At 45.8% G+C, this 26,087-nt stretch overlaps 1 protein-coding gene across 7 annotated transcripts in view; it reads right to left on the bottom strand.

The window, feature by feature from the left end:
* LOC150047545 (dystonin-like) overlaps positions 1-26,087 on the bottom strand; it is a 287,691-nt gene that overhangs the window by 139,671 nt on the left and 121,933 nt on the right. For all 7 annotated transcript variants that reach the window (XM_090355460.1, XM_090355461.1, XM_090355456.1 and 4 more), the window contains 13 exons: positions 20,199-20,365; positions 11,957-12,069; positions 11,769-11,875; positions 9,639-9,758; positions 7,339-7,434; positions 7,121-7,248; positions 4,141-4,234; positions 3,356-3,510; positions 1,220-1,682; positions 1,011-1,139; positions 744-821; positions 492-653; positions 299-403 (listed from right to left, as the gene is read on the bottom strand). In XM_090355460.1, the coding sequence (XP_090211586.1) occupies positions 299-403; positions 492-653; positions 744-821; positions 1,011-1,139; positions 1,220-1,682; positions 3,356-3,510; positions 4,141-4,234; positions 7,121-7,248; positions 7,339-7,434; positions 9,639-9,758; positions 11,769-11,875; positions 11,957-12,069; positions 20,199-20,365 (1,917 nt within the window). The remainder of the gene's footprint in view (positions 1-298; positions 404-491; positions 654-743; positions 822-1,010; positions 1,140-1,219; positions 1,683-3,355; positions 3,511-4,140; positions 4,235-7,120; positions 7,249-7,338; positions 7,435-9,638; positions 9,759-11,768; positions 11,876-11,956; positions 12,070-20,198; positions 20,366-26,087) is intronic.

Raw genomic sequence — 26,087 nt, 5'->3', positions numbered from 1 at the left:
ATGAAGTGCATCTTTCATAAAGGGAAAAAAATACTTTATTAAAAAGTATATATTTTCCCATCTAAGGCTCAGTCACTCATGTCCAGGAGAGGGCGTGCAAAGAGCTTCAATGTCTACTATCACTCCTGTTATTTTCCTCCACTGGCAACCATCCATTCCGGCCCAGCTTGGATCGGGCAGTCTTTCTGAATGGAATGCATGAAGCACTAGGAAGCTGGGAACACATGATCACACTAACCAGCTCTCTGGAATTAACACTACTTGTGCCTCCTTCCTCCCAGACCATTCTCTGACTCACCTCAATAGTCAACCGGGCTGGGTGATTTTCTAGAAGTAGCTGATCTGCTATCTCCTGGACTGACTTAATATTTTCTTCCTTTTGATCAAGTTCTCGCATTAATTCCTAATGAAGAAAGAATGAGGGAATGTGTTAAAACAAAGATCTAAACCTCCGGTGCAGCTTCAGCATGCAAGCACACAGGTGTACTTACAGCATGATACTCTTTTTTCCGAGCTATGTTGGTATTCCTCTCACTCCAGTCATAGGCAACTTCCTCCTCCTCTTTTTCATTCAGCCAGATAAGTTCATTCGTTGCCCGAGTTACAAAGTCGTGGAGGGTGTGAAGGTGGTGTTCCTGCGTCCTGGATGTGTTCTTTATAAGGAAGATCATTATAGCAATCAGATCTTTGTTTGCCACAGTGATACAGGAAACAGAAGCGTTGAAGAAAACAGAGAAACTTACCAAGAGTTTTCCATACTGACTCTCCAACCTATGCAGCTTCTCTGCATAAGTCAGCTTGAGAGGTGCTGTCATTTGAATCTAGAAATGGGATAAAAAGAGTCAGGACTCCAAGGAGTTCGGACTCACTCTGGATGCATTATTATTATAATAATATACTCAATCATACTCCATAATAGTGTATTATTGGGTGACAGGACTTATAAAGAGGAAATCTACCATAAAATATAATCTACCATGAAATACGTGCAAAAATTTAAACTCACATACCTCACTAATTTTTGCTTCTTTAAGGCTAGATTCAAATTCTTCGATCGCTCGGTGAACATTTTTATGGTTTTCTAAATGGCTTTCAACACTTGGCAAATCTGAACCCCACTCAGTGTGGTCCAGCTGTACCTTTAATAACAAATACCAGGTTACAACATTCACAGTGGTAAAGAACAGAAACCTAGAAAGACCACGCGTTTATTTTATACCTGCATCTCATCGACCCAATTCAAAAGATCCTGGACAAATTTCATGTTGACTTCCTCTTCTGTTAAATTCTGATCCAGCAAAGATGACTTCACGAGTGGTTTTCGGATATGCATCAATTTCAAAGTCTGCAAGGAACCTGGCTCTACTCCCGAACTGAAATTTGGAACTAACCCTGTCGGAAAAGCAGGAGTATACACGGGGGTGACCGAGGGAGTGAGGTGGGAGGTCAGCCCCGATGACAGGCCAGAAGTCATACTGGAAGAGGTCAGGGAAGGGGTTAAACTCTGGGTCAGCCCTGAGTTCAGACAAGGATTCAAGGTGTGTGCAAATCCTGCATTTAAACTCTGAGTGATTCCTGATATCATGAGCTTTGTCTGTTCTGTGGTCAGCACGCGTCCTTTGCTGTACACCGAGGCACACTCACTCCTTAAGGCCAAGATTTCATCACGGAGCTTGGCAACCCTGAAAAGAGCAGGGAGATGGATATAAAGCCAGAAGAGACCCCTTACCATAAACCACAAACTCCAGTTAATGGCAACATGCCAGGGCTGGCTTCTACCCTTGGTTGTACAACTCACACCAGGTGTTACAAGTATAGAAGGAGAGAAAGAAGTAAGTCTCAGGGACAAGAAAGAACTGGACTCTCCCACTCAATTTTCCTATAAACTGAGACTAAAACTCAAACCCCTGTTTTAAAAAAGTCATTACAACCATATTCTGCATCATAATTATCTTCTATAATGAATAAGCCCTTTTCATATCATTAGTCTTTATAGCCACTGCTTATGAGGAATAAAATTAATACCCTTCAATGTAATCTTTCACCTACTATCAGACATTCAGGATAACAAGAAACTTTCCTGGGCAGGGGTGGGTGCAGTGACTCACACCTGTAATTCTAGCTACTCAGGAGGTAGGTGTCTGAAGGACTGTGGTTCGAGGCCAGCCCAGCTGGACAGGTGTAGGTCTGCTATCCCAGCCACTCATGAGGCTTTAGGAGAAGGATCATGATCCAATGCCAGCCTGGGAAAAAATAAGGCCCTGAAAAATGACTAAAGCAAAAAGGGATGAGTGGCATGACTCAAGTGGTAGAACACCTGCCTAAAGTTCAAATACCAACCCTCAAGAGTTTTTAACTACGATATTTCTGGTGTTTTTCTTTCTATTATCATTTATTTTCTACATTTTTTTTTGCCAGTCCTGGGCTTGAGCTCAGGGCCTGAGCACTGTCCTTGGACTTTCTCAAGGCTAGAGCTCTACCACTTGAGCCTCAGCACCACTTCCGGCTTTTTTCTATGTATGTGGTACCGAGGAATCGAACCCGGGTCTTCATGCATGCTAGGCAAGCACTTTAACCACTAGGCCAAACTCCCGGCCCCTTATTTTCTACATTTAAAATTACTATAAAATACTAAAAAGAAATTACTGTGTCAAACATGGCTTTCATATATTAATTTTTTTGCATAAAGCAAAATAGAAACACTATGGACTGAAATTCCTACCCCTAAATTTAACTCTCAAGAGATATACATTGCTACACAATTTTTAAAAAAATTTTATGGTTATTTTCACAAAAGAATAAGCAGAAAAGTAGAACCTTCTTTTTTACATTTCATGTCATTTCTTATGTTTTCCTTTTGTGGTATTAAGAATTGAATCCAGGGGGGAACACATGCTAAGCACACACTCTACAGGGAGTATGCACTCTGGATTCACACATGAATATGTTAGAAGTATATAGGTAATTTAAAGACATTAATTTAAGCACTCAGTGAGCTGCTCAGTTACTGTATTATGTTAATTCCAATATCTGGGATTTGTACAGTAACTGTTAACCACAATACATTGGAATTAACGTAACACACTGTTACTTAGAGTTAAGCATTTCATACAGTCATGGTGTTCAGTATATACTATGTAAAAAATAAACTATGAAATTTTGGGGCAAGGACAGGAGAGGGAAATGGGGGAAAGTAAAAGAAAAGAAAGTGAGGGAAAGTGGGTGACACTGTTCAAGAATGATTTTCTCATTACCTGACTTACAGAATTATAGCTCCTCCTTACTATTAGTAATACGGCTGTCAAAGTGTACATTTATCTCCCTATGACCATGGCGGTCAGGGCAGAATTCTCACCTCTGTACCAACTGATCTGCCTGGTAGTATTTTCCATCAAGAAGAATCTGTACGTCAATCACGTGCTGGTGTAAGAGGTTCTCACATTCCAGTATGTACCCAGCAATCTCGGCTTCATTCTGAAACTGCAGCCCTGATTCTAGTCTTTTGGAATCCTGTTTTTAATGGAAATTGAGATAAATTCTATGAAACACCTGTCAAAACTGTCCCAAAGTTGACAACCCCCAAAACTGGAAGAGAAGCCCCCAGGAGCTTTGTCTTCCTTTTCGGTTCAAAAGCAGGATATTTTATCTTTGCCTGCTCACTATCCCTCCAGACAGGAAGTACCCATCACAACCATTGGACCACCTTAACTCTCAGTACAAGGCACACACCACGGGCTAACAAACTTCACACAAAGATTTTATCTAACCCTGTTGGGAGCCAGAGTAGAATCAAACTGTACCTTGATTTGCATCAGACAATGGCTTTATTGTCTTATTGTTTTCTGGCCTTATTCTGTTTAAATGACCTGAGATTTACCATATGAATGTAACACCTGGAAGTTCCCTGGGTTTCAAGAAGGGAAGAAGCTGGAGTGGAAAATAAACGGGGCAGTCTTTACCTGGACTGCAGACATCCCGGACCCGGTGTGTCTGTCTCTCTTCTATTTCTTCCTAGTCCTTGCCCCCTATTTCAGGAACCCCAATCTGCGAACCCTGGTTTGCTGTCGGCTGGCCCCGGCATAACCCCACCACCCATCCCACACCTCTATAGCAGTCTCAACAGCTTTACAACCAACTCACAGATTGGAGCGCACTCCTGGCCAGAATCAGTTTGTCTTCACAGAGAACACTGTCCCGCTGGACTCGGTGGGCGGTCTGCTGCAGCATTTCCAACCTATGGGAAAGGACAAGGGGAAACACAGCTCATTCTTTTGAAGGCAAAGCAGTCATAAGCCCTGAACACTGCCGCCCACCGAAAACCAGAACAAAATCGCACCCCACATCGTCCATACCTGTGTCCATGTGTGGACTCATTGCCAAAGCTAATGCAAGAGCTGATGAGGGTGGGACCACAGTGAACAGAGAGAAGGTTTTCACTAGAATCAAGACTAGTGCGGGTACTGGCCGTGTTACTAAACACAGAGTCGCTGCTCCGGTAGCTGTAAGTGCTGCTGTGCATTTTGAGTCTCACAGCAGAGTTCTCTGACCGTGAACGTAAAGAGAAGGTCCCGAGAACTTTCTAACGGGAAAAGCAGCACTGAATGCACGCTAAGGCTATGGCTCCTTAAATAGGCCTCAACATGCAGATGCAACACACAGCAATATGCTGATAACTATTCAAAAAGAATCTCGCCTCCAGCCATTCAGTGGCTGCTGAGGTTCACCTGATGGAGCCTGCATTAAAACCCTGCAAGTACAGACAACACGGGCTGCTCAGGGCGGGCGTCACGGGAACAGAAATGCCAAATATTTTCGCTAGGAGTCATCCCATTGAAACCACCTAAAAAACAACTCCGTGCTTCACAGAAGCCCAGGGACAATTCGTGAAGACAGCCTGGTCCATGCCAATCATCGTAAATAGACGGTCTTGCCCACACCAGTCATCGTCAACAGTCCCTTCAGGCTCAGCCACAGCCGGAAGGCGTCATCCATGCCAGTCATCAAGCAGCCATAGTGGGAAAATCTCTCCCATTCCAACTTTCCTGTCATTTGTTCATAAAATTCAACCAACAGGGAAGTTATGTATTTCCCTGCGTTTATGCCATGTGCCTCAGTAATGCTGTGTCTGCTATAGTAGACAGTGTTGAAAAGCCACAGTGCTAAGTAGAATGCAGATGTGGTGTCTGCAAAGTCCATGTGCCCGTTCTTGTTTTTCTTTCTTTAGATTATTACATGGCATAAAACACTAGCTTTTCCTATTTGTCTTTTCATACACTCCAGGCCACACAGTTATTATTCACAATACACAGTCACTGCCAAAAAACGTGTTGTGTCAAGAAAAATGGAGACATGTATCCAACCAAACGCCTAAATGTTTTCCTGCCACTAACATTACAAAGCCAAGCCTCTCCACTCTCAGGAGAATTACTCCAACAAAGGGCAAGAAAGGAGCCAGATGCTGGCAGCCGTCTTTCATCACTAAGTACTTAGGAGGCTGAGACCAGGAGGACTGCCATTCAGAGCCAGCCCATGGCTGTCCCTCCCTTCCTTCTGAACTACCTGGAAGGCTGAACTTGAGAGGATCATAGTTTGAGGAAAGTCTAGGGGGAAAAAGTCAACAAGACTTCCTCTCCAGAGAGCAGCTCAGAGTGAGGGTGCTCACCTGACATCTGGGAAAGGGCAGAAAGTCTAGGATGGGTGAATGGTGGTCCAGGCTCTCTCCTGGACTGGAGACATGGATCAGTGGTACATGCCTGGCTAGTCACAGCCAGTAAGAGGCCCTGAGCTCAAATCCCAGTCCTGCCAAAACCACCAAGCAAGAAGCCACAGTGCTGAGGTCTGAATCCTCCCGAGCACAGGTGCAGTGTGCGGGATGGGGGAGGGGGTGCCAAGGAGGTGCTTCGCGAGGCCCTGCTCTTATCCACAGATTAACAAGGGAGGGTGAGGTGGCAGCATGGGAGCACTGAGAGGCAGTCAGTGTGCCAGCTCTGCAGAGAACAGGAGGCCACAGAGGCCTCACAGTGGCAGGCCTGCAGCTTCGGCCTTCAGAGCTCAAGAGGCACAGAGGTAGTCCCTATATACCACAGCCAGCCCAGGGTGACACAAATTCACCCAACAGGGAGCAAGCTGAGTGGCAGAGCTCTTACCCAGTATGTACCAGGCCCTGGATGAATCTCTGGCCACACACACAGATAGCCCAAAGCTGTACCTGCCTTTTCACAAGCAGTATAAGAGGAACAGACAAGGGACACCTGGGGGCATGTTCACAGAGGCAATGCATTTGCAGAAATGTGGCAGGACAGGACCTGAGGTGACTGCCACCTTCTAGTGTTTTCTGGATGGGATGCCGGGGTCTTTACATGGAGACACACTAGGTTCGGGTTCTTCCTTTCTCTCACTCGGCACTCACTCCGTTTGCCCACCTGGTGCTCTCTCATGGCCTCCAGCCCAACGTTTTGCTAATTACTTTGGAGATGGAGTCTCATGGGTTTTCTGCCTGGGTTAGCTTCAAAATACAGTCCACTGGGCCCCAACCTCTGCCAAGCTAGGTCACAAGCCACTGGCACCAGATGGTTTTGTTAATTACCGTGTTTCTGTCACCTGAGGGGGTTAGAATTCACTGTGAGCTGCACTTTGAACAAATGCACGTCACTTTTTCCTCTTTCTCAAACAGTATTAAGTAGATGTCATTGAGATACATGTATTTATAGATCTCAGGGAGCATGGTCACAGTCAAAAATACAGCAAAAACGAATCTTAATCCTCCATGTAGAGGCCCTGGTGACTTAAGTTCAGTTAGAGACATTGTCCCAGGTAGTTCATTGGTTTCAGAACTACCACGGATGATGAGATGTCACATGTGAGCCCTACCCCACCACAGCCTGTAGTTAATTACTTCCCCAATTACCCCTTACACTGCTCAGCAGTTTCTAGAGCAAGAAAGGAGAGAATCAGAAAGACACTATGATTTATCTAAGGGTCATACAGTCACAGAAATGGAGATGTCAAATCATGGTCTCCATCAGCCTGGCTCCACAGAACCAAAGGCCTCCCCAACCCCCCACAGTCTCACCTGGCCTCTACCTCTCCCATTGGGCAAAGCCCTTGCCCATGGGCCTACCTCTCCACTTCAGGGCGAAGCGCCTTCTCTCTCTCCAGCATGGCAATGATGAGTTTGCCCCATTCCTTCTCCACATCATTCGGATGGTAGCCTTGGAGGAGTTTGACACGCCCAAATTCTATCCAAATCTTGAGGACAGGAAAAGAAAAGTCAGCACGAAGCAAAGAAGCATAACAAAGATTATGCTTGCCAACAGAAAGGGTATTATTTCAACTTACCTCTAATAATTTATATAAGCGTTTAATTTTGGATTTTTCGGTCTCCTTTGGTGGGATTTCAGTTTCTTTAAACTGCAAATACTGATTATAAAGTGCCTAAAATAAAAGAGGAAATAAATTAAGGGCCAAACTTCAAAAACCTGTGTTCATTATCTCATCATGTCACCAGTGCAAATGCTTCTTGCAGTAGCGCATGCCTTCAGTCCAGAAGGAGCGCTGTGGCCGCAAGCTGGTGAGCACATGAGGAAAGACTGGATGAGGGTGAGATATGGACAGCAGCCATGTCGAAACGCGTGCCACACAGGAGTCTGCATAATTAAACTACGAAGACTTAGCATGGCTCCACTATGGCTCTCTCTTCACCCAAGCCAGAAGGTATGTCTTACAAAATAGTACCTTCTAAGCACCACACCTTAGCTGATACTTTTCTGGAAAATTGATGCAATTCCCATGCAGAAACAAACTGAACTATTCTCTTTTTCACACTGATCATTGAACACAAATCCTAGCAACTAGAAAGAGTTGAAATTTGGCTTTACTATCCTACCAGCCAATGTAAACAGATTTCTACATAAATGAAGGTTTATGCTAGTAGTTGATTACACAGAGCTCAACCATGCAATTAAATTATGACTCTTATTTGTAGATATTCATTTGAGAACCTTTGAAATTTATTAAAAATTCAATGTATTAATTTAAATGATACAGATCAAACATCTCCATACTTAATAAGTACACACTATTTATCCTAATTTGTGTTGCATTATAACGAGATCTCACAAACTTCGGGGCAGGCTATATTTCTGAAGGATTCCATTCAATGGTTTGGTGGCTAACAGGTTGGTTTGCAGTCACTCTCAATGTGTTTCTTCCTGCATCACATCCTTCCCCAGGCAGGAACCCTGTTCCCTGCCTTTACAAATCCACACCTGTGTGACTCACAGGCCTCAACACATTCATCCAATGGGGTAGAGAGTGCAATCCATTTGGAAATAAGTATGTCTGCATTCAAGAGCCAAAGATGGCACCCCCTTTAGGAGTCCTTTGGTCCTAGTTCTGGAGATCACCGCATGCTAAGCACTGTAGAACTACGTTAGCAGACGTATTTCCCTTATTCCTTAGGAAAATTTTTTAAAAAAAGTTTCCTGTTTGCCCAGGGAGTCATCAGAAGTAACAAACACCCTTGGGCCACTTTAAAAAGCTCCTCGTCCACGAGGCCCAGGACGAACTCCCCATGGTGACGTGGGGCTGTGCCAGGTGTTCTGCACAGGTAATCGACCTCAGCGGGACCCACCTGACTATTACGGTATTCTGAGTACAGTCTGATCACGAAAGACTTATAAACCAAAGAATTATACTTCCTAGTCAACATTTACATTATCCATTTGTCACATGGATTGTTTTGCTTCCTCAAATACAGATGTACAAAATGGGACCGCCTACTCTTTGGTAAGCTTATGTACGTACAATGTGCTCTATTCTGCTATCACACCTTGGCTTCAAAGAGCTTCACCTACAGGCTGGGAGTTTGGCCTAGTGGTAGAATGCTTGCCTAGCATGCTTGAAGACTCGGGTTCGATTCCTTGGCACCCCACATACATAGAAAAAAATGGAAGAGGTGCTGTGGCTCAAATTGCAAAGCGTCAGCCTTGAGAAAACCCAAGGACAGTGCTCAGGCCCTGAGTTCAAGCCCCAGGACTAGCAAAAAAAAAGAGAGAGAGAGCTTCATCTACACTTTGCAGTATTACCAACTGCTCTGCTAAGCCATTAGGCTATGAGCAATAGCCTAGAACAAATTTCAAACTTACTTTACTTGTGCTGGAAGTCGGATATGAATTTTCAGCTCAAGAGAAAACACACGCTGTGCCTCATGGCTTACGGACGCAGCCTCCAGGCAGGTTCCAGTGAGGTTCACGCAGAGGCAGCTCCTGGCCACCGCCTGTGTGTGTGAGCTTCTCCAGGCCCTCCTCCTCTCTACCTGCGGGGCTCTAAGCACTTCCACACACCAAAATGATCAGCCATGCTACTGTCACTCACTCTCAAATTACACTTCTATTGAACTCGTCACACATCAAAGCTAAAGGGCTGTACACATCTTAGGTTGCTTTTGCTATTATGTTTCAATTATTGCCATTTGCCTCTATGCTTTCGGTTCGGTGTAATAAGGAAATGCGTAAATAAACATAAAAGCCACTCATTTGTGGCATGCCAGTGCCAACTGCTATTGGATTGACTTATATGATCACAGAATTATGAGAGCAGCATCAGTGGGTCCCACTGAACTGCTGCAGAGCACCAACCTTCAGCTCCACGGGGTTATTAGGAAATGTCCTCTCAGACATGGTCGTCACGTGGTGTCTGATCCACTGCATGAGGTAGTTCACCATGTTCTGGTATTCGATCCACTTGACTTCCACATCCTGGAACAATAAATGCCAGGGAAAAAATTCTTGCAGTGATTCAGCTGTGACACAGCTTGGTAAAAAGACTCCCTATAAATTTCAGTCTTAAAGCCAGCTGTTTTCCACTCAGAAAACAGCTTTACTTTTGCTTTCTACTCCAATGTAACCTTTTCCACATAAATACTAACAACAAGCTGTCAACTAACACCAGGCTAAGAATGCCAATCAATTCTGAGCCAAACACAGCAACTTCCATGCTTGGCAATGGGGTATCCAAGAATGAGAGGGGAAAAGTGTGGTCAATCCAAGGTGATTTCCAGGCTCAAAAAGAGGTCACAGCCAGGCCAGCCATCTCTGCTGACCACTTGAGATCTAAGTCCACTGCATAGCTGCACTTCAAAGAGTTACATAATAAGCAGAAAACCAGACAGGAAAGAACTGGATACAACTGGATTATTCCAGTACTAAGCACACATTTTTAAAAAGGAAAGAACCTGGAAGGCTGTCTACTGCTATGTTCAATTAAGTATCTGATGAATGCATGCTGTTCCAAGACTGTGCTCAATGTTGTGTCAGAACACAGAACTTCAGGCACATACCACTGCTGAGGAGTTACTAAGTGGAATCACACAGGAATTCACAAGTAAAAATATGGACAATGGAAGCAGAATTTACTACAGGTATCAAGTAACCAAAATAGGTAGTATGTGCTAGAAACCACTAAGGATTAGATTGCACTTAGCTGCCTTGAAATGGTCACTAAAGGCTCCTTGGTGGTCCCTGAGGAGTTTTGTGGGGAGCAGTAACTGTCTTGCTGGAAGCTGGCTTGAAGAGAATGGATAAAAGATGAGGGGCCCACGTGAATAAGAGCACTGAACTAGAGCTACCTTTGGCAGTTCATTCTGCAGAATCCTGGATGAGTAAGTATGTAGGGGAGTAGAACTCATGTGTGCAGGGTCTTCAATACCAAAAGATCACAACAGCTTTAAGAGACATAGCACTGTTAGGTTGTCAAGCTACAGACATGATGTTGTAGAAGATGAATTTGGCAACAAGATCACAGAGTTAGTGGGGAGGGGGGGAAGAATGGAGACAGAAATTCGTCCTTCAGAATCACCATCCTGTGCACCCTGTGCTCAGGTGAAGGAAGAGGTGTGAGGGGAGGAGGACTGACAGAGCAGGAAGACCAACAAGCCTCATGCTGAAGCAGCATTCACCATGAGCTCTAAGAGGACAAGCAGGGGGACCCCAAACAGGCTCTTCTTAAAAAGAACAAGACAAAAAGCATGGAATTAGATCTAGAAACAACAGAGACAAAAACGGGAGCTCAAGTCTTCTGTCTGTGAGGAGCAGGCCAGGGTCTGCGGCACACGGCTGCCTATGCTCCCCCAGAAGCGCACAGCTCCCATGCACGCATGACTGAGCACACTGACGGCCCTCTGAGGGGCAGCGGTGTGATACAAACGCGGTACCCAAACTGGCAAAGACCTCCCTCTGTTTATTTTGCCAAACCCAATAGCTCTCTCCCAGGCTCTTCCTTTAAATAACAAACATGTATCTGGTCAACTTATTTTGCGTATCTGTGCGTTAGTAAACTTGAAGTTGCCTTCAAAACTAAGGCATCTTCCACATAGAGGATGGGACAGGAACAAGCTGAAATGAACACTCAAACCTTAGTACTAGAGCTCTTGTTTATTATAGTGACCTGAACTCTGAACAGCCTCCTTTATTCCTGACAAAGAACAAATGGGATTTTTTAGCTACACTTTGTTTCAGTGGTAAAATGATGCCAGAAAGCAGATTTCAGTTTATGAAAGAGCACATTAGCTTAAATTCTTGTTTTTGAGATCTTGTTCTGTACCCCAGGCTAGCCTAGAACTTATTGTGCTACCCAGGCTGTTTTAGAACTCAGGATCCCCCTGATTCAGCCTCTGTAGGGATTTGTAGGTTTATGTCATTATTCCCAGGTCTGAGCCCTTCAAACATTTCACACCTATGGAACATCTGGAGGCTGTAGGAAGTACTCACGTTTGCACCAATGCCTTCGCCGCCCTCTGGCACTTTGGGGAAGGCATCATAGAGAGAGGACACATACGTTATTACTGACTTCTCATCAGGCGAAGAGACATCCACATCTAAAACAAACAACACACAGAATTAGTTCATGATGCTGAAGGTGAGACTGCCATGCCAGCCCGGACAAGCCACCAACTCACCTTCAGGGTCCAGAAGTCTGATAACACCAATTTTCTCAGCTACATAGAAAGCGTGCTCTAAATTTGCAAGGTTGCTTTGAACAGCAACAGTATTCATGTCTATCAGGTCTGGTCTAGGAAAAAGGTCACTGTGTTAATTATGTTTCTTCATGTACCAATTCAACCTTACAATTACATGTGCTATTTATTCACATAAAAATTTCTTCAAATATTAATAATAAGCCTGTGCTAAAAATAAGAGATTTTCTTCACACACTGAATATTACTTGCATCTCTCAGAACCTTGGTCAGGCTGGTACATGCCTGAGACTCTGATCTCAAGAACAAAGCATTAAATGGAAACAGAAACATATGTGCACACAATGCTTTCAGAGAAGTAGTTTCCATCCTCATGTCATTGAGTGAGAATTGGCTCGTCCACATATGACAGAAGACTCTCCACGTCCCCCAGGTCTCTGCTTTACTCAAGGGGTCACTATGGGTCAGTGTGGAGGGCAAGGAGGTGAACAGGGACACTGAACAGCAAATCAAACCACGTTCAATTTGAAGGCCATGTTCTAGAGAAACCCTGGAAGCAGATTATTAGTCATACAGAAAGATAAAATGAACAGTTGTGCTCTTGTGTTTATGTGATGAGAAAGCAGACTCCTAAAGAATGTGCTCATACTTATACAGCACTTTGAAATGTGGATGGCACTTTCTACACATTTCTATTGCAAGAAATCACCATGACATTCTTCCATGATTTTCACATGCCATCAGTAAAACCACTCGAAAGCGACCCTTCACCTACTAACATAACAACAAAAGATATAAAACAACACTGCCAAATTCACGTAGACTCACGTTGAAGGACCCGTCAATGTCAAGATTACTAAACAGGTGTGTGTAACAGTCTAGACAAAGACAAATACCTAAAGTTCTTTCACTAAAAAGTGGTTTTGTCCTATGAAATTCACATTCTGGAGGAATAAAAGCCAGCTTTTCTGAGTCTGCCAACTTGAGAACAAGAAACAGCATGTTATAATGAGGCCTTACTATTAGCAAAGAAAGCAAACACTGAGTAATCCCACGAGAATGAATGAAATCATTGAAGAACCAAGTTTCTGCCTAAGAGAATAAAGCACAAAACTTCCTTCAGAATGACACAGTGGTCACGGCGCAGAGGCAGCTGCAAGGCGGACAATGAGTCCAAGTCACCACTTTCACCCTGATCGTTTACATGCTGCCTTTAAGGTACAGAGGGATGCATGGTGACATCCCCTGCACACCCATGCAAGGCACTGTGACCATACACTGTGATATCCTCACACATGCATGCAAGGAAGGCGCTGTGATGGTGCAGTGCAGTGAGGTCCCGGCAAACATATGCAAGGCACTGCAACCATGTGCTGTGACGTCCCCGCATACGTACAAGGTGCTGTAACCTCTCCACACGTGTATGCAAGGCTCTGTGATTGTGCACTATGACATCCTCGCACAGGAACGTAACACGGTCATGGTCCCCCAGTTCTTTTGCACTAGGATGTCCCTACAATGCATGTAGCACACTGTGACTGTGCACTGTGACATCCCTGCACGCGTATGTAATACAGTCACCTCTTATAATTCTCCTGCACTCTGATGTCCCCCACAAACATCTGACAGGGCCACCTCCTCCAACTCTTGGTTCCCTGCCCATCCTTTAAAAATGGTTTGAGGGCCAGGAGTTTAGCCTAGTGGTAGAGTGCTTGCCTAGCATGCATGAAGGCCCAGGTTCGATTCCTCAGTACCACATACATAGAAAAAGCTGGAAGTGGTGAAGTGTCTCAAGTGGCAGAGTGCTAACCTTGAGAAAAGACCAAGGACAGTGCTCAGGCCCTGAGTTCAAGCCCCATGACTAGCAAAAAAAAAAATGGTCTGAATAGGTTTCATTAATCTGTATTTAAATATGCATATAATGAATTTAATACTTTAATGGAACAAAGAGTGGAGACATTTTTCTCCATTAAAAGATTATATAGACAAACATGTGAAGAAGGAAAACTTTAAAAGCCATGGACTTTAAAAGTCTTGACTCTGGGGACTCCTGGTCTGCTGCGCCACCTCCCCAGCCTGGAGCTCCCAGAGGCTGAGCTGTCTACCTCCTCCTTTCTTCTTCTCACTGGGACAGCACAGCCATGGAAATCCTGAGTATTCTACACACACTCAAGACAGCTGTTTTCACATTTTAAAAAGATGATTCTATACATTCAAGGCAGCTGTTTTCATATTAAAAAAAGATGATTCTAAAACACTGGTGACAGAAACCAAAGATGAGCAAAATGGAAACATCAAATGTGTAGCTTGAAATACTCCAACAGAACAGTATGGAAAATGGTATTGCAGGAAGAAATGGCAGCTTAGCAGAGACAAATACCGGAAGGTGAGGCCTCTCTAGAAGTGTCCTCTGACCTCGCCACATAGACATCTCCCGTAACCATGAGCCTTTCAGTGAACTCTGGAGCCAGAGCCAGGCTGAAGCGGATAGAGGGATAAATGAAGGCAGGAGGCCAGGGGTCAAGGACAGCTCTTCTGAGTCCTGGGGAAGGAAGCGGCTAGAAGAAAGCGTGGCGTGAGGGGTGGGAGGGGCTGCGTCTGGGTTGCTTATTTAATGAACAGAAGAGGGATCTGCATTCTCCAGTGCAGAACATCTACTGAAGAGTTGAACTGGAGTGAGAAAAGAGTTTTCTGGGGCAAAGGCTAAAAGGAAGCCCACCGCAGGCAGGACTGTTTTGGCCTGGCTAGGCAGACAGAGGACTGATGTGTTCAACAGAGAGAGCAAAAGAAGGGAGGTTTCTAAGCCCAGGTCCAGACTCCTGAGGTCATCCCATCTGTTAACACAGGAGACCAGGAGACAGGAAGGGCATGGGGGGAGTGGCCTGGACAGGAGAAACCTGCTGCTGAGACCACTTCAGGTTGCTACTGGAGCTCTAAGGAAAGCAATCCGGCCTCCATGAGGGGTCCCAGGTGCTACACTGCTGGAGCTCACAGACAGGGCAGATGGCTGCCTCCTGTGGGTAGATGGTTCCCGAGCAGCAGCTTGCAAGCAACCAGAAAGGATTCCTTGAAAGTTTAAAACAATAGTCACAACAACTCCACGCTAATGACGCAGAAATCAGCCTTAAAGCTCCCTCTGTACTCAGAACACAACCCGCACACAGCTCTTTGCCAGCACATGGTTAAGAACACGTGTACCATGTGCCTCCCTCCTCCTTACCACAACAAATTCCTGTCCAGGGCTGCTTGGAGTGAAGCATGTTCAGACTTGGTGTGCTCTTTTGTTCTTATTGGTATCCCAGCATCTCCTGCCCCCTTCCCCTCCCACTCACCTTGCCAAAAGAAAGACCTAAGAAATGGTCTCCTCCCCTGTCCTCAGCAAACAAACCAAAGCATGCTGTAGACCCTGGCAGTGGAGGAACAGGGTTTAGGCCTTCCTTGAGCATGAACTCCAGGGTACCACCTTGCTATAAAGACATTTCCTTTTCCAAAACTAGATGTCTGAGTCAACTTCACATAGCCTTCCTTTTCACTTCAAAGTGACTATTAGCACAAGGCAGGGAGCAAAGAACAAAACAGCAAAACACAACTACAGCAAGAGCAGTTGATACCTCATGCCCAGAACCCAACAACTTCAACAGTGAAAAGACACTCGCACTGAATTCTGTCTCTTAACTCAGGAAGAACCTCCCACCCCCACAGCCTCCTGGAATTCAATAAATGCAGAGAATAGCGCTGATTTCATGGATTTCATAGATACAGAGAACAGCATAGATTTCACCTGAGAACTCCATCCAGTGTCTGGGCTTCTGCAAGCCAGTGGTTTGAATGAGTTCTCAGTGAGTTTAGTGACTAAATTAGAAATACCCAAACCCAAAATAGTGAGGTAGGAATCATTTGTTCTGTTGGGGGAAAAAACAAAACTTTAAACTGCTTCATGGGCAGAATAAGATGAGAAAAATGAATCTATAAACAAAATTTTAAGAAGTGCTGAAACAAATATTTAAGCCCATGATAAAGTAAACATATGCCAGCTGCTCCTCCAATGCAAGAGAAATCGTCATGCAGAAGAGCTCAAGTGAGGCACATGGAGTTTCCTCTAAATACCTATGTGCAAATTACAGCCCCAAGATTACATGTGGAAACACAGAGGCCAGGAAAAGCAGTTCTGAGATGTGTGGTGCTGACCAGACACATTGTGGGGCAGAGGTGCTGCGTGCAGCACACACGAGTTCCGTCAGGATTCTTCCTTGTGTCTGTGTTAGAAGCTAATTGTGTCTGTCCTTACAGACCCCATGCGCGCACGTGTGTAACTGTACTATGCCTATGTATACATGTGTACATCTGGACTGCGCGTGTGTACAAGCACGTACGTCTGGGCTGTGCCAGATACACACGTGTGTATCTGGACTCTGAAGGCTGAGGGAAGGGACCACCTCATCACCATTAGCGGGGCGACATTCCAATCCTGAAAGTGCCTCCTCCCAGTAAAACCCGTCCAAGCCAGTTTAGCATGTAGGGTGTGACTGAACACAAGCCAGGAAGTGAATCACCGGCCTCGGGTTATACCATTAAATATGATGACTCTGACCACATCCTTACAGGCTAAGTTTCCCAATTAAAACATCCTTAAACATTCAGTACAATGAAAGATGATGACCCCATTAAATTCTAATTCAAAATGCAAACAACAAACAAAGTAATTGTACTCAATTACACACTGATGAAATAGGAACTATTTAACAGCATGCTCTTACATAAAATCTACTTAAAAATCTACTTTTAGAATTAATTGGCTAACGTATCTGAAACAAGCCTATGAAAAGATTGCCCGTGGCCTTCCAAACAGATCTGAATAAAACAAAACAGGAAAGAGGCAGAAGAAACGAGTTAGCAGCAACGATATCTCTTCCCAACACCCCAGCGCCCCGCCCTTGTCCTGGTATATGGGAGTCCCGTGCCCACCGCAGCTCACAGGGCCTCTGCATATCTCTGCTCTCGGTGCCTCCCACGAGGCTTTCATGACCATGCCTGCCTGCTGGTCACATGTGCTCAGGCAGATGTTTTCACACTAGGTGGGGCTGGCAGCTGTGATGTGGGAGCTTGGCTTTCAGTCGTGCCCTTGGGGACAGTCCACTTTCATTTCCAACAGAACTTAGCCAACTCAGGGATGAATTTATCTCAAAGTTAGAGCTTTGTTTCTCTGGGAGAAATAAACCACTACCTAAGAGTATTCTGAATAGAGGCAGAGATTGAACCCGTGTTGCAGTCCTTCTTCTAAAGCACACATAGGACTCTAAGGAGCTAAGTGCTCCTCTGTCTCCACCCTAACTCCTGGTGTTCAAGAATCTGCCAGCGTGTGGAGGGAGGCAATGCCTCGATTCCCTCAGCCCCACTTCATTCGCTCCTTATCAAATGCTTCTGTGACATCTTTTTGATCTAAATATTTCAAATCCAGTATCCCTTACTCTTTAAAAGAAAAATTAAGTTCTTGGGTAATAATGTATTATCCATGACCCATTTATACAAATCTCCAGAACTATTCGTTACAATATCTTCTACTAAATCGTATGACTTTATCATTGCTACCTTTGACATAATCCAAATTCTTCTTCTCTTTATGGTAACAGAACCTACTAGAATACACAAGAGGTAATTTGTGATCATTGTACATAGGCTAATGATATTCAACATTTTTTACTATCTACAATTTAGTATTCTTTCACTATCTACAATTTCCCCACTATGTTACAAAGTAATGTGATTTTCATTGTTGGCTAATGTTTTCCCTAATTCACATTAACAAGGGCCTTGGTTGCAACTGAAAATGAGCTGGGTCATTTCTTAAGGTCATCAATTAGCTGGTGCCAGATGCCAGTGGCTCATGCTTGTAATCCTTGCTACTCAGGAAGCTGAGTTCTGAGGACCACTAGCCCAGGCAGAAAAGTCCCTAAGAGACTCTTATCTCCAATTAATTACTCCAAAATCAGAAGTGGAGCAGTGGCTCAAAGTGGCAGAACACTAGCCTTGAGAAAAAGAGCTCAGGGATAGCGCTCAGGCCCCGAGCTGGGGCCCGCGACTGAAAAAGCATGAACAAAAATCACTAATACTGAGGTGCTCTTCTGGCTCCCTGGCATCCCTCGGGGATGGCAGACAGCCTGTGGTGTAAGGGTCTTCTGGCCAGGGGCAGCCTTGAGGCCCCACATCCTGGTAAACCCCTCCTGTGTTTAGAGCCTCCTCCAAAGGAAACCCCTGCACCCTACACAATTAGAAACCAGGCCACATGCCACTGCAGATAGCCAAAGGTAAACAATAAATCCCTGATCCAAATACATATAAAAATAAAGCCCAATTAAATGGCAATGCTCCCACAACAAATTCAAAGGTATGGGAATCCTTGTTAAGGAAAAAAAGCTTTTCTATACTTGATTTTTCATATCTAATAGTCCCAAAGCAAATCTCGGTGACACCTCAGCTATTGATAAGGTTGTTGTATCCTTTGTTTATGGAGTGAATCACAGCATTCAACAGGAAGAAATGCATGCATTTCAAATCTACCCATTGAATTCTCACAAGCCTGAAGAAAAACTCAATTGTCTGTGAGGCACGTGACATCTTGACAGAACTTCAGCAACAAAGAAATCTTACAAACACTTAAACCTGATATATGCGTTTTCCTTTAATCATGGACTCTCACAAAGGAAAACAAAGCAAACTAGGAAAACCAGAAATTCAAAGCTAAATGGTTTTCTAAAATGAGCATGCTGTCAAAATAAAAGTTCAGAACAAATGGTTCAAATTCTTGAATGGTTCAAATTCTTACCAAAGAAAATAAGAACTCTATCACATTGAACTTCTCCAAGAAATGTTAGGATCTCTGACATGTATAGAAGTGTTTAACATGTGTATGTCATTCATTTCTTGTGATAATTGTAAGAGACAATAATTTTCAAAGCAAATTATTTTCAGAGATGAAACTGACTTGATTCTACCTAAAACTGGCGAAGAGGAAAGGAGGCACTTTTGAAGTGGCACTGTGAAATGAGCCCTTCCAGTACACAGACAAAGGGGGCAAAACTTTGCCTTGTGTAGTGCCCAGGTACCCAGCCTCCTCGGTCTCCCCCTGAGCAGCTCAGTTGGCAATGACAGCACCTGAGACTTCTGCCCTTGTGGCATTGTGTCACTGATGTACATAGAGCACTTTATTTTGAAAACTTGATCCTAGATTTTCTTCATCAGCATCCTACAGCCACCTCCCTATAAATGCTGCTCTAATAAAGGAGAAGATTGCACTGTTTAAAATCAGGGCTCTTGGGCATGGGAGATTCATTATTGCTTTCAGGTTATAAAATCTCCAAATAGGAAGTAAGCAAGAGACAAGAGATGAGGGAGAAAGAAGAGAGGATGAAGAGGAACAGGAGTGGGGAGGGTTCAAGTCAAAAAGAGGAATGTATGAATTCCACCCTGGAGCTGATTACCAGTATATGGCCTCAGATTTCTCATCCACCAAACTGGACGCTAACAGCCCGCTCTGCAGGGCTGCTGAGAGGTGAAAATGAGAGTATGGACAGGACCTAGCAGTCTCACACCACAGCCATTCCCTAGCATCACTGTATTTATTCAGTGAAATCAAATAATCAGTGAAATGAGTTGTCTATGGTTTCAGTTACAACCTCATCTATTTAGAAATAATAATATAATACAATCTTTATAACATGAAGTACAATGACTGAGATAAAAATACATGGTCTCCTATGAACATTTTTGTGGATTTAACTTTTATAAATAAAAGCATGAAATTTAAGAGACAGCCTTTCTCTTTCTGCCGCTAACTAAGGATGACAGCAGTATGCTGTGTTGACTAACAATTAACATACAAACATTTTTAAAGAGCCCCTGGTGCTTAGAACAGCTCTGTTAACTGTTAGTGTGGCTTGAAAAGTTAATGGTTCTCACTGGAAAAGCCCAGAGCCTTCCGTCTGCATACTCCTCTGTAGATGTCCTCAATTTATCTCCCTACAGACTCTCCATATCAGACCTCAGGTCTGGTAAGCGACTGGAAAGACCAAAGATACAGGACAACTACATGGGACAGGCAGGGGTACGCAAAGACCCAAAGACACAGTACGTGATGGGGAAGGTGCAAACCTCTGCTTGTGGGAACTGGACACTTTTATTCGATTTTCTACCTTCCTGTTAATGTCAGGGAGGTTTAACTCTGTACCTGTACTTGTGAATGATGGCATTGAACAGTTTTCCATCTCTCCAGCAAGTGGTGAAGTTTTCGCACCGGACCCCTGCGTAGCCCTCGGTGGCCTGCTGGGTCCACAGGAGCAGCCTCTCCTTCGCAGACATGTCCTCCGACTCTCCCGTCACGTGGATGTCCGAGATCTATACACACAGCCAGGGTTAAAGCATCAGGAAGGGAGTCGGAGTGAGGCGGGAGGCTTACAGCATTGAACCCCAACACCCGCTCACTCCATCTTGGAACATCTCCTTAGAAGCTTACACACAGGAAAACTGCATTTCCCAAACAGCAATACTCTTGGAACTCACACTTCACACACTTATATCCAATTTAAAAGCATCTTCTCACTCTGCCAAAACTTCACAGCAATAAAGAGAAAAAAACTCTACACTCTTCTTTGCTAATCAGACCTGTTAAAGCAACTTAAGCAAATGTATTATTCTTTTTCCAAATTCAAATGGACCAAATGTAAAACTTAATTACTCTACACTACCACCTGCAGGGCAAAATTAGCTCTGCAGGTGCTCTGCATAGAAACAAGCCTGCCCTGATTGTTGACTGTACTTCTGACCCTTCCACAGTACCTGTTTCCACCATGCTACAGAACCATCTAGAGGAAACCCTTCTCCGCATGTTCAACCTGCAATCTCTATCATCGGATTTCCCGGGTTCCCTTTGTTCCTCTCATTTTCCCTAAGTCTCCACTACTGACAAATAACAGAACGGTCACACTGACTGCCACTGTTTCAAGAGCACGTCTTCAGTACGGGTCCCCACCTAACCTGCCCCTGACCACACAGGGCACAGCACTTCCCAGGGCTGGGCTACACCCAACCATGTTGCCTCACCCCACCTGGAATCAAGGACACTAGGAGGCAGGCCAGGGTGGGGACAGGTGGAGGACACACTAGAAGCAGCACCCTGCAAAGACAGTCATTCTGTGAGATGGGCAGACCTGGCCCCAAAGCTTCCCAGTTACTTCCCACCTGCAAGTCAATGCCCTCCATAAAATGAGGGCGGAGGCAGCAGATATCATGGCCTAAAGTCTTACTAAGAGACAGTAACACATCAAACCCAAGGGTCAAAATACACGAGGAAACCTCCAGACTAAAGAAACCTTTGTTACCTGTGGCTGGCCCAGCTCAACAGGAAGGAAGCCTTTATTCCTCCTGACTGGCACAGGAGCCAGGGCACAGCTGTCCCGGGAGGGAGGGGGAGAAGGGGGGCGGCAGGCAGAGGCCTGGGGGAAGGGAGGACATGGCTGCCAGGGGCCTGCAGGGGACATAGCAGGCAGGGGCCTGGGGGAGGGGGGAGAATGACAGCCTCCAGGGCCCTCCAGACCTCCTCCCTCCCCTAAGGAATAGCAGGGTAGCCAGTGCCCTACGGAGCTCACTCCAAGCTCTGGCTGGGATTCCTGGGCAGTGGCCAGGATCTGGAAGTGAGGCCTGAGTCTCCATCCCAGTGCCACAGGAACCCACACCCATCCCTGCTGCAGGGCGAGGAATGCAGGTGTGCACACAGAGGGGCGAGGGATGTGTGTGCGCACGGAGGGACTTCTACTTCTCCATGCATAAAGTTCAGCTGCTACTTTCTGCTTCATTTTCATGGCTATTCTAATCGAAGATGATGGCAGCATGCTTTCCTCTATGTTTGCAAAGTTTCCACGCTGAAGCCACAGAATGGCTTCCAGACCATTCAGGTCTTATAAGTACGAGAACCATGGCACAGGGCATGCTGACTGGACTTAACCTGGTCAGGCCCACACTTGTAATCCTAGCTACTCAGGGAGCTGAGATCCGAGAATGCAGTTCAAAGCCAGCCCAGGCAGAAGACGCGTGTGAGACTCCCATCTACAATTAACCACCAAAGAGCTGGAAGTGGAACTATGGCTCAAGTGGTAGAGTCCAGCTTTAGCACAAAGATTCAGGGATAGAGTCCGGGCTCTGAGTTCAAGTCCCAGGACTAGCACAAAAAATAAAAGTCTTGAATGACAATTATAGCTACGTTCATCTTCTCGGGCAGCTGCAGGTACATGATTTCAACCATGGGTATCCTCTTAGGTGGGTATGGGATCACATGATGTAGTCATGTGCATCTTCTGGGTGGCTGTGATACCACGTGAAATCATCAACCCAATACTTACCAGCACAGGGCCCAGTGCACAGAACACTCTGAACAGAGTTTTTATGGTTAGTTTTGCAGTTTAGGCTCCTTACCAACAATGTGCCAACCAATACCAAAACTAAACAAAATGATTTATGCCAGAGTTCCTGCTGGAAACTCGAGGCCCAGGCTTCGAATCCAGGTCATTGCTAGATTCTGTTAGAGTTCACTTCTTCTGGGCACTGAGCCTCTCGGCCTGTGTTTCACTTCTGCTTGCCCGGCCCCACCCAGCCATTCCCAAACAAGTCTGGCACACAGAAAACAAAGTCTCTGACATCTCTAATACCTTTCACTGCTTGTGGCCTCAGCAGGCATCCGGTGAAGTACTGGAGCACAGAGGAGGTCTACAGAGGGGGGCTCTTGCCACTCCCCAGGCCTTCAGTCTTCTTCTCCACTACTGGTGATCCACCACTCAAACTGCACCTCCAGTCCAGCTTTTTGCTGCTTACTCTGAGCCTCCTGAGTATCTGAATTGTAAGCTGTCACTTAACCTCGTAATTTTAAAAAATAAGACTCTGGGGGCCAGGAGTTTGGCCTAGTGGTTAAAGTGCTTGCCTAGCATGCATGAAGACTCGGTTTCGATTCCTTGGTACCACATACATAGAAAAAAGCCAGAAGTGGTGCTGAGGCTCAAGTGTAGAGCTCTAACCTTGAGAAAGTCCAAGGACAGTGCCCAGGCCCTGAGCTCAAGCCCAGGACTGGGAAAAAAAAAAAAAAAAAAAAAAAAAACTCTGTCCCAACTAACACTGCTCTCCAATAGTAGCACAATGTCCTGGCCAGTGCCCTGGGCAGTGCCAGCATTGTGCCCTGCAGGGTGTTTAAACCCAGAGGCCACTCCATGACAAGCCAGGACCCAGCACAGGAGTCACTCGAGACTCACCTGAATAGTTCTCTACTTAAGTCAAAAACCTCACCAACTGTTGCTGGCGGGGTTGTGGAGAAAAAGGAACCCTACTGCACTGCTGGTGGGAATGCAGACTAGTTCAGCCACTCTGGAAAGCAGTGTGGAGGAGGTTCCTTAAAGAACTGAAAATTGACCTTCCCTACGATCCCGCCATACCACTTCTGGGCATCTATCCTGAACAGCATGACCCAGGATATTATAAAGACACCTGCTCAGCTATGTTCATCTCTGCACTATTCACAATAGCCAGGCAATGGAAACAAGCCAGATGCCCTACTGCAGATGAATGGATACAGAAAATGTGATATATATACACAATGGAATTCTACATAGTCAATAGACAAGATAAAATAATGGCATTCGCAGGGAAGTGGATGAATCTAGAGCGAATCATGTTGAGTGAGACAAGTCAAGACCCAAGGAACAAAAGGCGCATGGTATCCTTAATATGCGGTTATTAAATCCAAAGTGTACAAGAGCGAGGACTCAATATCTGCATACCCAAAGCTATGGACATGGTAATGGAAATATAAACATCACTATATAGATATAAAAACCTATGACTCTGTAGACATGTTTTATTTTCTAAAATTAATGTTTCTATGACATACAAACCGTTAGCCTAATTTTGATTAAGTTCTAAATACTAAGTCTCAGTGATTGTAAATAGATTCCCTTCTTGAACACTAGTTTGTTAAACCTGTCATTTAAAAATCAACGTTAATAAAGAAAAAAAAAACCCTCACAAACTTGATACCACACATAGCCTGGAAACGTGGCGACAGTGGGAGAGGAGGAGCCGGGGCCAGCCCGCTATCTCACACCCTGTGCTTCCACTCACAGCTGACCACTCCAATACCACCTCCTGCTAAGTGTACTGTACTGCAAGAGCTCCCACCGAGGGTCAGCCAGCGTGGAAGCGGCCAAGGCTGTGCCCAGACAACTGAACAGGAACACCCTGCTTCCACACAAGCCACCATGGCCCGGCAGGCACCATGGACACCAGAACAGCAGCTCGGAAGCAGACTGGACACTCCCTAGAAGTGGCTCACATCTTGCTCTAAGTACGTGAGTGCAGAGGGCGCAGTGCAGGACTGCTCACAGCAGCGTGGACATTCACCCCAGCCCCCACCCCATGACAAGGCAAGCCTGTCATCCCAGCTAACCAGGAGAGGAAGCAGCAGGAGCCCTGAGCTCAAGGGTGGTTCAGACAGAGCTACTGACACTGTCTCGCCAACAATGAACAACAAAAAGTGGAAGTGAAAAATGGCCCAGCTCAAGTGGCAACGTGGCTGCCTTACAACGTGAGGTCCTGGGCTCGATCCACAGTGCCACCCCAAACTAACAACAAAAATCCACTCCTACAGCCCATGGTTTGAGAACAGCTTGGGAAGCACAGACAGAGGGTCAGGAGCCAGGCTGGCAGGGGCAGAAAACGAAACGAGATCGAAAAATTACCAGGTCAAAAACACACAGGAGAGTAGAGCTGTGACTCAAGAGGTAGAGCACCTGCCTGGCAGGAACAAAGCCCCAGGCAGGAGGACGAGAAGGCCAGGAGGAACTGCTTCCCTTCCAGGGCAGGGGGAGAGATGTGTCCTGAGGAATTCAAGTGCAGGAGCTTCGGCAATGGCACCTCACAGTGCCCCCTGGGGTTAGCTTTCCTTTCACTGGCAGCCATGAACACAGAGCAGCCTCCTTCCCTTCCTTTTGGTTTCGCCTTAAAGTGACAGAGTGCTGCTGCTCCTCGCAGGTGAGATCCCATCAGCAAGTCAGATCTGAACCAAGACAGTTCAGCTTCCTTATGCCGAGCTAAGTGCCAATAAACTGGCAGACCCAGACCTCTGCTCTCCCCAGCTCCTGGCTCCAGCCAATCCCACTCAGAACTTCCTGCACCCCCATGTTTCTACTGGCTTCATAGAGGCCCCGAGCCTTCGTGCCACTTTAGGTCAGCTCATTATTGCAAGGACTTAAGAGAGGCAGGCTGGTCATCTGTGTGGAGAGTGACTAATGTCACAAGACCAGAGGAGTTCATGCCAGGATAAGATGAGCTCAAGATCCTACAGCCCTGCCCATGGAAGTGACCTCAAAGGTCCAGCCCAGCCCTGCACAGGAATGAGTGATGGGAACAGGGAGAAAGAACTGAAGGAGTGTAGGTGCAAAGCCCCCTCTCGGGTGATTCATCCACTAAGAGTGGGGGCTTCAATGGATCTAATTCTCCAGTGGGAAAATGTAGCCTACATGCAAGGTGGAGGCCTGTGGACAGGCTGGTTCCAGGCAGAGACGATCAGCAGAAACAAACACCTCAAAGGAAACAGGAAGAACCCCGGGAGAGAGCTGACCCTGGATCTATGCTGCCCCTGGCCCTGTGCTGACGGCAGAACTACGCTGACTCCGGCTGTGCAATGACCCTGCTCTGCATGGAACTTGGATTTGCACTGAACCCACTCTATGGTGACTCTGGACTGCACTGACCCAAGTTCTACATGGACCCCTGGCTCTACACTGACCTAAGTTCTACATGGACCCCTGGCTCTGCACTGACCCCAGTTTTACGTGGACGCCTGGATCTGCAATGACCCTGGCTCTGTACTGACCCCGGCTCTGTGCTGACCCCAGCTCTGCACTGACCCTGGCTCTGCACTGACCCCACTTCTACATGGACCCCTGGATCCACACTGACCCCGGCTCTATGCGGACCCCTGCTCTGCATTGACAGCGGCTCTGCACTAACCCTGGCTCTGCACTGACCCCTGCTCTGCACTGACCCCTGCTCTGCACTGACCCCAGCTCTGCGCTGA

This window comes from Megascapheus bottae, chromosome 22 (assembly GCF_031878675.1).
Source record: "Megascapheus bottae isolate mThoBot1 chromosome 22, mThoBot2.hap1, whole genome shotgun sequence".
Lineage (NCBI taxonomy): Eukaryota > Metazoa > Chordata > Mammalia > Rodentia > Geomyidae > Megascapheus > Megascapheus bottae.
Note: the sequence above shows the minus strand (reverse complement) of the source record. Positions and strands in the feature narration are given on the sequence as shown.